Here is a 12516-nt window from a genome sequence, read left to right as displayed (position 1 = left end):
GGTTAGTGTATGAAGTGCACTGCGGCGCAGTGAGTGAGTTGCAGGCCGAAAATGGTGCCCTATTACCCCTTCTCAACACTGTCCACCCCGTCACCCATCCCCCCCCCCAGTCTACCCCCTGTCACCCATGTCCAACCCCCTATTCACCCCTCTTATATCCCCCTTTTCATCCTTGTCGTGTACCATGTCCAAACCCACTGTTTCCCCTGTCCACCCTCCTGTCATCCATTTCCACCTTGGAAATGTTAAAGAAATCTCTGCCAGGTAATGAGTTGCAGAGGGAAGGGTGCACACTGTGGCCAATAAAATGGCAATACTGCCCATTTGTGCAGCACACTACTAATGCAGTGTTTCCCAGGCAGGGTGCCTCCAGCTGTTGCAAACTGCAACTCCCAGCATGCCCGGACAGCCAATGGCTGTCCAGGCATGCTGGAAGTTGTAGTTTTGCAACAGCTGGAGACACCCTGGTTGGGAAACACTGTGACGTTCCAGAATACATTGCATTGGTTTTGCTTTTCTTTTGCTCCCCAGCTGTGATACATTTTTACTATATACTTCTATCACTGTATCTATGGCCGACTTCATCCTCGTCCAGTCGGGCCCCTATAGCCTTAGGACTTCCCCATAACACATCCTATACAAACAGCTACACAAAAGAGACGTGTTCATCCTGCTCTGCCCACATTCAAAATGGCTTCTCCGGATCAGACGATGACGACTCCCTACCGACCAATCACGGAAGCGCTAGTCAGCGCATTCGTACACAACCCTTGACCCCGTAACGGAAGTGACATCATGGTCGCAAGCCGCTCCCTTCTGCCATCTTGGAAATGGGTCGGTAAATGGCGAGACTCATCTTAGAACAGCAATAATGACCGACTAGGTGACACCCTTGAGAGCAGGCGTTTATATGTATCTACCACACGCGCCAAATCATTCGGCTGGCCACTGTGAAAGTGCAAATGCTTTCAGTTTATACGTACAAGTGCCAGCACTTAAAATGGCCGCCGGGGTGTACCTGTCTGGAATGCCGCTAAGCGTGGCAGGAAGCGGAAGTAGCTGGGCTCCCTCTTTTCCGGTGACTGACGTGTGGGTGAGCGGTGTTCGGTGACGTGTCTAGGGAGCTTCTTCAGTGCTGAGAGCGGCGGCGGCCAGTCAGTCCGAAGAGAGAGCGCCGAGCATCCACACCGCGCTCCGAGCCCCACACAGCACCGGCCCCGCAGCCCCCAAACAGCATCGGCCATGGGCAGTGAGTATCCGCGGCGCTTATAGGATGGAGAGCATCCGAGGAGAGAGCGGCTCTGACCGGGACACCGAGGCTGACATCCCCTGGACGTGTAGCTCTCTCCTCACAGGCCACACAGTGATAGATATATACACACACATTAGTGTGTGTGTGTATATATATATATATATATATATAATTTTCCTGTATAGATCTAGGAGCGGTGATGCTGATCTCATAGATCCCTGTATATACTTCTGCCTTTTCCTTCTTATTGGGGATCCACTCCCTGGTGTGGTGATCTTCCCATTATCCATCAGGTCACTTGTTCCCCATGATGATCCCTTCATATTGGGGATACCTTGTAGTTTCATTGCGACATTCTTGGCCTTTACCATGAACAGCGAGGAAGACTCTTCAGATTTATTTTTTGTACCTTGTAGATCAGATGGGAGAGAGAGAGAGAGATATATATAAAAAAAAAATTTTTGGGGGGGGGTTTCACCATTACCATGTTGGCTGTGTAAGTAATCTTAGCCTTCTATAGAATAGGTAAGGTTAACTTCTGTGTTGGACACAAACTGAGCTGAATGCACCAACTGGTCCCATTGACTTCAATGGGGTCTGTCAGCGGTCCGTTTATCTGCAGTATTTTTTCTTTCTCTGCTGCACCAACTGGTCCCATTGACTTCTATGGGGTCTGTCAGCGGTCCGTTTATCTGCAGTATTTTTTTTTCTCTGCTCACGTCCCCCCTATTTTGATGAATTCTACAAAAGAATCTCTGCTGCTGATGTGAGCCTTTATAAGTTATGATCGGTGAGGGTCCAGCGGGCAGAGAGCACCAAAAGGCGCTAAAATGAAGTAGCAGGAGAGCTGAGCGCTGTTGCGTCGTCTGGACTCCTAGTGTAAATCCTAGTGTGCGGTGTATGTTTTCACTGGAAACCTTCATCCATACACCAGGGTGGAAGAGATCAGCTGAGCGCTGTGTTCCTTCACTTTTCATCCAGGAAGCTGCTTGTTGTATCGATTTACAGATGTATTTATAAATATGTATGTGTATTTATAGATGTATCAAAACTACAGCAGTTACCAATCACAACAATCAGATTCTAGTTTTTATCCATTAGAGGTAAAAATTAAAGGTGGTTGCTATAGGTAACAGCTCCACTTTTTCTCTGCACAAGCTTTGATTGATTTTTTTCCCCTACGAATCCATAGTCTAGTGTTTCCCAACCAGGGTGCCTTCAGCTGTTGCAAAACTACAACTTCCAGCCTTCAGCTGTCCCTGCATGCTGGGAGTTGTCGTTTTGCAACAGCTGGAGGCACCCTGGTTGGGAAACACTGCCATAGTCATTGGACAAAGAAAGCGATTCAGACATGAAGGTTCGGTGCTCACCTCATCTGCACCATCATTTCAGCAGTCAGTGGGGTTCTCAGTGCCCAGACCCTCAAATCTTATCACATATCTTTGACACGTAAAACATTTAGGTATCCTGTAGTGGGGTATTCTGCTTTAGGCCAGTGTTATCCAAATTGTGGACCTCCAGCTGTTGAAAACAACGCACATAGAAAAGTGGTACAACACCTGAAGGTCCACTGTTTGGAAAACACTGGTCAAGAGCATTGCTCACCTGCTGGGGGGTTCAAACTACTGGGACCCCCAACACTTTCTAGAACAGGGGATTCAGGTCCTAAGCTCCCACAGGCCTTGGCTAGGATACATTTTACTAGAACAGAGATCACGCAGATGCCCTGTTGCTCCATTTAGAGTCTATGGCATGAACTAAGACAGTTCAGTGTACTAGTTTAAAGTCATGCCCCAATATTATAGTGGGCACCATTTCCATTAGTCCCTTCCTCAGGACCCGCCCTGAGATGCCCCTGCAAAGTATAGAAGCCATGTAAGGTCAAGATAGGGGTAGTCTGTGTCAGCAGTCCACCATCTTACTGTCAGCTGTTGTTTCTGCAGACAAGAGATGAACCTGTGATCAATAGACATCCCAGCAGCGCTTTGTTAGTAATAGGTGAACTTCATCTATACAGGGTGTAGGCCAGTGTTTCCCAACCAGGGTGCCTCCAGCTGCTGCAAAACTACAACTCCCAGCATGCTGGGAGTTGTAGTTTTGCAACAGCTGGAGGCACCCTGGTTGGTAAACTCTGGTGCAGGCTGTTGTACATTGAGCTGTCAAACCTTTCCTCCTGCATGTAAGGGCAGTGTAGAAATATGTGAAAATGCCCCCGAGGCTATGTGACGTCTTGCAGTGCAAGATCCCTTGTAAGTGATCCTTTTCCAGCCTCATAACCGGATCTCCAATCTGTTGCTTTCCATTTTAACTATAGCTATGTAACCTATTATATTTATTCCTTCTACGATATGGGGGGGGGGGGGGGGAAGAGTCTGGACACCTTCACACACCTTAGATGGTTGGCAAGGTTGGCCGACATCCATCTAATGTGTATGAGACATTAAGTATAGTGCAAGGATTTTATCACTGAGCAGCCAGAGAATAATGTCCTTGTACCATAAACATTGTATCCACTAATCTGCCCATTGGCTTAACCCCTTAAGGACCCAGTCCATTTTAACCTTAAAGGGGTACTCCGGTGGAAAACAATTTTTTATTTATTTTCTTAATCAACTGGTGTCAGAAAGTTAAGCAGATTTGTACATGACTTCTTTAAAAAAAAAAAAAAATCTTTACATTTCCGGTACTTTTTAGCAGCTGTATGCTACAGAGGAAATTTTTTTCTTTTTGAATTTATTTTTTGTCTTTTCCACAGTGCTCTCTAATGTCCCATTTAGGAAGCCCCTATGGTGCCAAAACAGCAAAAAAAAGCCCCACATGGCACACTATTTTGGAAACACCCCTCAAGGAACGTAACAAGCAGTGCAGTGAGCCTCAACACACCATAGGTGTTTGACAAACCGATGTTTGGAACAGTGGGATGTGCAAGTGAAAAATTACACTTTTCATTTTCACGGACCACTGTTAGAAAAATCTGTCAGACTCCAGTGGGACGTAAATGCTCACTGTACCCCTTATTACGTTCCGTGAGGGGTGTCGTTTCCAAAATGGGGACACGTGGGGAAGGTCCACTGTTCTGGCACTTTGGGGGCTTTGTAAACACACATGGCCTTCGTTCCCAGACACATTCTCTCTCTCCAAAAGCCCAATTTGAAGCACTCTTTCTCTTCTGAGCATTGTAGTTCGCCCGCAGAGGACTTAACATCCACATATGGAGTATTTATATACTCAGAAGAAATGGGGCTACACATTTTGGGGGCTTTTTTCCTATTACCCCTTGTGAAAATGAAAAATTTGGGATAACGACAGCATTTTAGTGAAAAAATTAAAAATTTTCATTTTCACGTCCAACTTTAACTAAAATTCTTAAAACACCTGTGGGGTGTTAAGGCTCACTGTACCACTTGTTATGTGTTTTTTTATTTTTTTTTATTTGCGCTGTAAGATCAGCCACCTATGTGCAAATCACCTCAAATGTACATAGTGTCCTGAGTCCTGTCGTGCGCCCGCAGAGCATTTTACGTCCACATATGGGGTATTTCTGTACTCTGAAATTGCCTTTTTTTTTTTTTTTTTTTTTTTTTTTTTTTTACCTCTTGTGAAAATGAAAAGTATGGAGCAACACCAGCATGTTAGTGTAAAAACAAACAAACAACATGCTGGAGTAGACCCCCAACTTTTCCTTTTCATAAGGAGAAAAAGCCCCCCAAAATTTGTAGAGATGCCCTAAACTGTTGCCTTGAAATACAACAGGGCTCCGAAGTGAGAGCACCATGCGCATTTGAGGCTTAAATTAGGGATTTGTATGAGGTGGACCCGGATGAAAGAATCACACTTGCCTCCGATACCAAAATTACCCTACGATAGTGTTTCCCAATCAGGGTGTCTCCAGCTGTTGCAAAACTCCCAGCATCCCTGGACAGTCAATGGCTGTCCGACAATACTGGGAGTTGTTGTTTTGCAACAGCTGGAGGCTCAGTTTTGGAAACACTGCCGTATGAGACATTTTTTATTGGGGGGTAACTGTGTAGGGGTTAGGGATCGACCGATTATCGGCCGACAAGCACGATTTTTGGGCATTATCGGTATCGGCAATTACCTTGCCGATAATGCCCCGCACTGCGACCGCCCCCCTGACCCCCCTGCACCGCGTCGCACCCCCACCGAAGTGCTGAGCGGTATACCGGTATGGATTTTTGCCCATACCGGTCGGGCCCCTACCCCACCCTCCGAGTCAATAAAAAAAATTAAACTTACCCGTAATGGGGGTGGTCCGGTCCATCCATCCATCCTTCCTTCCTGTAGTGTCCGGCGGCATTCCGGGTGGAGGGTGAACCAGTCCGGGCTGTCCTTCTCCGGGGGTCATCTTCTCCACTCCGGACAGGCTCCGGGCGTCACTGCGCAGCAGCGTACTAGGCCGGAGCCTGTCCGGAGTGGAGAAGATGACCCCCGGAGAAGGACAGCCCGGACCGGTTCACCCTCCACCTGGAATGCCACCGGACACTACAGGAAGGATGGATGGCCCGGACCACCGTGATAGGTAGGGGGAGAGAAGCGGGTGGTGTCGGCGGCCTATGGCCCCGCAAAAGCCACTGCAGTGCATTGATTTAAAGCGACCGCTTTAAATCAATGATCTGCAGCGATGTCGAGGGGGGATAAATAGCCGATAACTTATACCGGAATATCGGTATAAGTTATCGGCTATCGGCCCTAACCTCCACCGATTATCGGTATCGGCCCTAAAAAAACGATATCGGTCGATCCCTAGTAGGGGTATGTGTATATGTCATGTTTTACCCTTTATTTTGTGTAGTGTTTTTAGGGTGCATTCACACGGTCGGGTTTACAGCAAGTTTCCCGCTGGGAGCTGCGGCTGAAAATTTGCTGCATCTCAAACTTGCAGCGATAAACTCACTGTAAACCCCCGCCCGTGTGAATGTACCCTGTACAGCCAGCATGCCCTTTGGCTGTCTGTGCATGCTGGGGGTTGTAATTATGCAACAGCTGGAGGCACACTGGTTGCCTTTGGCTGTCTGGGCATGCTGGGAGTTTTAGTTTTACAACAGCTGATGGCACCTTGGTTGAGAAACAGTGGTCAAGAGTAGGAGCAAATCTCCTGCTCTGGACTGTTCCTGACATGGACAGAGGTGTCAGCAGCAAGCACTGTGGACAGAAAGAAAGGAAATTCAAAAAGAAAATAACTTCCTCTGTAGTATACAGCAGCTGATAAGTACTGGAAGGATTAAGACATTTACAAATCTTTTTAACTTTCTGGCACCAGTTGATATAAAAAAAATGTTTTCCAGGGGAGTAATCCTTTAATGGATATGCTCATCCACCAGTTTAACCCAGTGTTGTCAGACACACATCAATCCGCAGGCTGCACTTCTGCCAATATTTAACCATTGAAGAGCAGTAATGTGCCTTTGTTGATATGTCGGCTTATCAGGGATAAGTACATTTTCGCCGGAGTACTCCTTTAAGCAGTACAGTGTCTGTTCTCATCAGTGGGTTGTGTGATACAGGAGAGGTCCTCCAAATTGAGAGATTCTATTTATTACTCCCACCAAGAGATGAGAATCTTGAACCAAGGATCTCCACTATTCACTGAGACTCCATTCCAGAGTACATGAAAATTGTATTTCTAGCGCTTTAGTTTCTAAACCATAATAATAATTTTAGTGTGAACTTAGTCTGCTTCAAATTCTTAAACCTATTTTTTTTCTTTCTCAACAGTCAAATTTCTTGAAGTCATTAAGCCCTTCTGTGCTATATTGCCAGAAATCCAAAAACCAGAAAGAAAGGTGAGTATCAGCAGCAGCTGTGTTTTACATATACTATATGTATCCTATAGACCACAGGTCCAATCATTGCTAATGCTGCCATATGGGGGGACCCTATCTCCAGCACTAACTCAGTTGTTCTTATAAAGTGCTAAATGCAAAACCCTGAATTAATGCACGGGGATCGGTGTATTTGTAAATAGTAGCATGTTAATGGTCTATTCACACGTACAGTATTCTGTGCAGACTTGATGCACAGGATTTTCTGCTTCAGATTTCAGTGCAAACTGACTGAACACAGCTTGAAATCCTGTGCATCAAATCTGCGCGGAATAGTGTGTGTATGTGTGTATATAGACCCTAAAGCGGAACGTTAGATTTACTTACTGACTTTTGTAATAAATATTTGTATTTTTTTTTTCTCTCAGATCCAGTTTAAAGAGAAAGTATTATGGACAGCTATCACCCTATTCATCTTCTTAGTATGCTGCCAGGTAAGCAGTATATTACTTTAACAATCGATATGATTCCTCCCCCCCCAAGTCCACTTATTTAAAGGTACCCATCCCTGTGCTATTCCTTTTCTTCAGCTTTAGTACTAGACACTGCAATATGGTACTGAGGAACTCCAGCAAGCTTCTGTCAGTGGTACTTTAAACAGATTCCTTGTTTTTACGAGTTTTCATATATTTTCTTTGTTAGATTCCTCTCTTTGGTATAATGTCTTCAGACTCTGCAGATCCCTTCTACTGGATGAGAGTTATCTTGGCTTCCAACAGAGGTAATATAGCAGTCCTTGGGTTGTGTGCAATGTTTTGTGCATTGACATTGTAGGTAAAGCTATTTTTGCTGATGGGATTTTGTGCTTCCCAGGCTCCTAGATAGTGGGGATTGTATGATTGGTAGAGTATGTTGTAGGGGGGACCCATATAGACTCTCTAACGTTGTACACCAATTTTATTTTTATTTTTTCTACAGGTACCTTGATGGAGTTGGGTATCTCTCCCATTGTCACCTCTGGTCTGATCATGCAGCTCCTGGCTGGTGCCAAGATCATTGAAGTTGGAGACACTCCAAAAGATAGAGCCCTGTTCAATGGAGCACAGAAATGTAAGTTGGCCTTGTAGATATTTACAGGGGCTCTAAAATGATATATTACTAAAACTATTGAGACTTAAGAAGCCAACTAGTAATGAACCCTGGATTTGTATTATGCGTTGCTTTCCGTCCAAAGATATACAGTATACATATCCCTGGGCATGGCTGTTGCCCCAAAAAAGAATCATCCTGCCTGGGTTCTGAAAGCTTGAAAAAAATTAACATACAAAGTTCCACTCGGCATATACCCCTATGCCCTATATACATTTCCAGTATACTGCTGACCATATATTCAAGGACCTATAATACCATATATATGGATAGACTCCAAGAAACCTTTTACGCAGAAGGAATATACACAATGTATGCACAAAAATGAACACCTTTATTTCCAAATTGCTTACGAATTGACTTTTAGAATACATTATTTATTGTTTGTTTGTGTTGCTCTGGTCGGCACATTCTGGTTTCTGCTAATTAGAAAACTGGAAGTAATGTAGAAAAGCAACAAAATGCATACTTTATTTTAGAACCACAGAAAGATTAAAGGGGGATTTAAAATAAATTAAAAAAAATGTTTATATCAACTGGCTCCAGAGAGTTACTTAATTACTGTTAAAAAATCTTAATCCTTCCAGTACCTTTTAGGGGCTATATACTACAGAGGAAATGCTTTACTTTTTAGATTTCTCTGATGTCATGACCACAGTGCTCTCTGCTGTCCATTTTAGGAACTGTCCAGAGCAGGAGAAAATCCCCATAGCAAACATATGCTGCTCTGGACAGTTCCTAAAATGGACAGCAGAGGTCAGCAGTAAATAATTTCCTCTGTAGTAAAATAGCCCCTAAAAAGTACTGGAAGGAGTAAGATTTTTTAATAGAAGTGATTTACAAATCTGTTTTAACTTTCTGGCACCAGTTGATTTAAAAAAATAAAATAAATTCCTTGGGAGTACCCCTTTAATCCTTCCAATAATTAACAGTTGCAGGAGTTGAGTTGTTCTTTTCTGTCTGGCAACAGTGCGCTCTGCTGACATCTCTGCTTGTCTCAGGAACTGCACAGAGTAGAAGAAGAGGATTGCTATGGGGATTTGCTTCTACTCTGGACAGTTCCCGATACAGGTGTCATCAGAAAACACTTAGAAAAGAGCAACTCAACTTCAGCAGCTCATAAGTACTGAAAGGATTAAGATTTTTTTAATAGAATTAATTTGCAAATCTGTTTAACTTTCTGGATCCAGTTGATATATAAAAAATGTTTTTAAATGAGTCTTTTTCCTTCAGTGTTCGGTATGATCATCACTATTGGACAAGCTATTGTGTACGTCATGACTGGCATGTATGGAGATCCCTCCGAGATGGGTGCTGGCATCTGTCTGCTCATCACTATCCAGGTAAACCTTCATGTTCCTAATATACTACATTTAGTAGATATCCCATTTTCCTTGGGGTAACTAGACTTTCTCTCTTGCCTACAGCTTTTTGTTGCCGGTCTTATTGTCCTACTTCTGGATGAACTGCTACAGAAGGGCTACGGTCTGGGATCCGGTATCTCTCTCTTCATTGCTACTAATATCTGTGAGACCATTGTGTGGAAAGCCTTCAGCCCCACCACAGTGAACACTGGGAGAGGTAAGACAGTGGGGATGGTATTATACATAGATATCTTTGTGGCTGGCAGCACATAGAAGTAACATTCATGGTTGCATATTGGCTTCTTCTGAATTGTGGATTGTTTTCCCTCTTTCCAGGCACAGAGTTTGAGGGAGCCATCATTGCCCTATTCCACCTGCTTGCCACTCGTACTGATAAGGTCCGTGCTCTCCGGGAAGCCTTTTACCGCCAGAACCTGCCCAACCTCATGAATCTGATCGCCACCATCTTTGTCTTCGCTGTTGTAATATACTTCCAGGTATGTTCTGGTCCCCCACAATATATATTTCTAACAGTGTAATACAGTAAAAAGAATTAGAGCATTATTACTATTAGATGAGGTCTATAGCAGTGTTTCCCAACCAGGGGGCCTCCAGCTGTTGCAAAACTACAACTCCCAGCATGCCCGGACAGCCAACGGCTGTCCGGGAATGCTGGGAGTTGTAGTTTTGCAACAGCTGGAGGCCCCCTGGTTGGGAAACACTGCTATAGACTCATTATTATAAGAGGGCTACACAGCTTTTCTCATTGAACAAGTCTATGTTACTGTTCTGCCTCCTCATTTTACCATCTCCAATACTGTGTATTGCAGGGCTTTAGAGTGGACCTCCCCATCAAGTCTGCACGTTACCGCGGACAGTACAACACTTACCCTATTAAGCTATTCTACACCTCCAACATTCCCATCATCTTGCAGTCTGCCTTGGTCTCCAACCTGTACGTTATCTCTCAGATGCTGTCTGCCCGGTTCAGCGGAAACCTGCTTGTCAACCTCCTGGGGACATGGTCTGTAAGTATCCGTAGACCTGACCGGAAATTGTTTGCGTACAATGCAGGTTGTGTTGGGTCAGTATATACCTGCCAAAAAATTAGTTCAGATTTTATCAAAGGAAACATAACAATCAAAAGGGCATTTATATATAATAAAAAAACCAAACTTGTAACGAAGAATAAATGTATTTCATACTTCAATGTCTAGGACACCTCCACTGGTGGACCAGCACGAGCTTATCCTGTGGGCGGACTGTGCTATTACCTCTCTCCGCCTGAGTCGTTTGGTTCTGTGCTAGATGATCCGGTTCATGCTGTAGTGTACATCGTCTTCATGCTAGGCTCCTGCGCTTTCTTCTCCAAAACCTGGATTGAAGTATCCGGCTCTTCAGCAAAGGATGTAAGTGTCAGCCCCGTAGTTGAATAGGTGGCTGCTCTTCTATCTCTTATGCACAGTTACTTGACAATTCTATTGTTGACAGGTTGCAAAACAGCTTAAGGAGCAGCAGATGGTAATGAGAGGACACAGAGAGACATCCATGGTGCACGAGCTGAACAGGTGAGGGGTTTATTGCGGGGTCATGTTCTGTGTAGGGGATATAGCGTTTGTTGAACTGCAGTTAGTCTGGAACAGACTATTAGAGATGAGCGAATTTACAGTAAATTTGATTCGTCACAAACTTCTCGGCTCGGCAGTTGATGACTTTTCCTGCATAAATTAGTTCAGCTTTCAGGTGCTCCGGTGGGCTGGAAAAGGTGGATACATTCCTAGGAGACTCTTTCCCAGGAATGTATCCACCTTTTCCAGCTTACCGGAGCACCTGAAGGCTGAACTAATTTACGCAGGATAAGACATCCACTGCCGAGCCGAGAAGTTCGTGACGAATCGAATTTACTGTAAGTTCGCTCATCTCTACAGACTATATATATATATAGAGGCTGTCTTAACATTTCGAAAAACCCGAAATATTATACACAATCCGATTCTACATCACTTTCTCTGGTTCTCTGGTCTTTGTTCTTGTGCTCCTCACGTGATCCATAGCAGCCAATCGCTGGATGCAGCAGTGACAACACTTTGGACAACAATCACCACTGTGCAGCCTATATTTCTTACAGGTCATATCATCCACTTCATATGATTTTAGTCATTTAGTCAGTTTTTTGACATGGCACTGCTTACGTTTACTGGGGGGGGGGGGGGGCACAATCTGTGCCCATTTCATCCCTACACATAAGGATGCAGTTCTTACCATAGGAAGATGGCCACCACTTTACACTAAAACTTAAGCACACAGATGGAGATCTCCTTGCTGTCATAAGGACAGCTTTAGATATTATGAAGTTCAAATTGATAGGAAAAGACCTTAAATGAACTACACTAACCTGCAGTATTTTCTCCCCGCTCTTCAGGTACATCCCTACAGCCGCTGCCTTTGGTGGTCTCTGTATTGGAGCGCTCTCTGTTCTTGCTGACTTCTTAGGTGCCATAGGCTCTGGAACTGGTATCCTGTTGGCTGTTACCATTATCTACCAGTACTTCGAGATATTTGTCAAGGAACAGAGCGAGGTTGGAAGCATGGGCGCTCTACTCTTCTAAAAACCATCAAATGTTGTTTTTTTTTTTAAGTGGTCATTCTGCAGACCCAAGATGTGAGCTGATCATGTGACTTGGAAAACTCCGTTCTATGTGTGTGTTCCAGGGACTTCAGAGAGGATCAAGCACATCATCGAGTTGGTGTCTGTTCACCAGTGACATCCTCAAACAAAAACCCTGTTTGTTTTTTTCTTGTCATTTTCGGCCCATTTTTATAAAGTTGTGGACAATGTGCAAGAATTTTTTTTCCCCTTCCCAGGAAAACTATTTTAATTTTCACAATTATGAGCATGAATACAAACAGGGCATCTATTTAAGTCTCTTCTCATAGACTTAAATCATTCAGTTGGTTAATGCGTCTG

At 44.2% G+C, this 12516-nt stretch overlaps 1 protein-coding gene across 1 annotated transcript; it reads left to right on the top strand.

Annotated features, from left to right (window-relative positions):
• The first annotated feature begins 1094 nt into the window (after positions 1-1094).
• SEC61A1 (SEC61 translocon subunit alpha 1) lies at positions 1095-12274 on the top strand. Its single transcript, XM_056524845.1, has 12 exons — positions 1095-1249; positions 6989-7056; positions 7464-7529; positions 7738-7816; positions 8014-8145; positions 9418-9527; positions 9612-9765; positions 9885-10045; positions 10379-10576; positions 10766-10957; positions 11040-11116; positions 11971-12274. The coding sequence occupies exons 1-12, from the start codon at positions 1243-1245 to the stop codon at positions 12155-12157; spliced, it is 1431 nt and encodes a 476-aa protein (XP_056380820.1). The 5' UTR covers positions 1095-1242; the 3' UTR covers positions 12158-12274.
• The last annotated feature ends 242 nt before the right edge of the window (positions 12275-12516 follow it).

The sequence above is a fragment of the Hyla sarda genome, chromosome 6 (genome assembly GCF_029499605.1).
Source record: "Hyla sarda isolate aHylSar1 chromosome 6, aHylSar1.hap1, whole genome shotgun sequence".
NCBI classification, from domain to species: Eukaryota; Metazoa; Chordata; class Amphibia; order Anura; family Hylidae; genus Hyla; species Hyla sarda.
This window is presented reverse-complemented; position numbering and strand designations above follow the sequence as displayed.

Excerpts from the sequence above, each read along its gene's own strand:
- SEC61A1 (XM_056524845.1), top strand. Across the intron at positions 7,530-7,737 it reads TCTTCTTAGTATGCTGCCAG|ATTCCTCTCTTTGGTATAAT; the intron begins GTAAGCAGTATA and ends TTTCTTTGTTAG. Across the intron at positions 9,528-9,611 it reads GTCTGCTCATCACTATCCAG|CTTTTTGTTGCCGGTCTTAT; the intron begins GTAAACCTTCAT and ends TCTTGCCTACAG.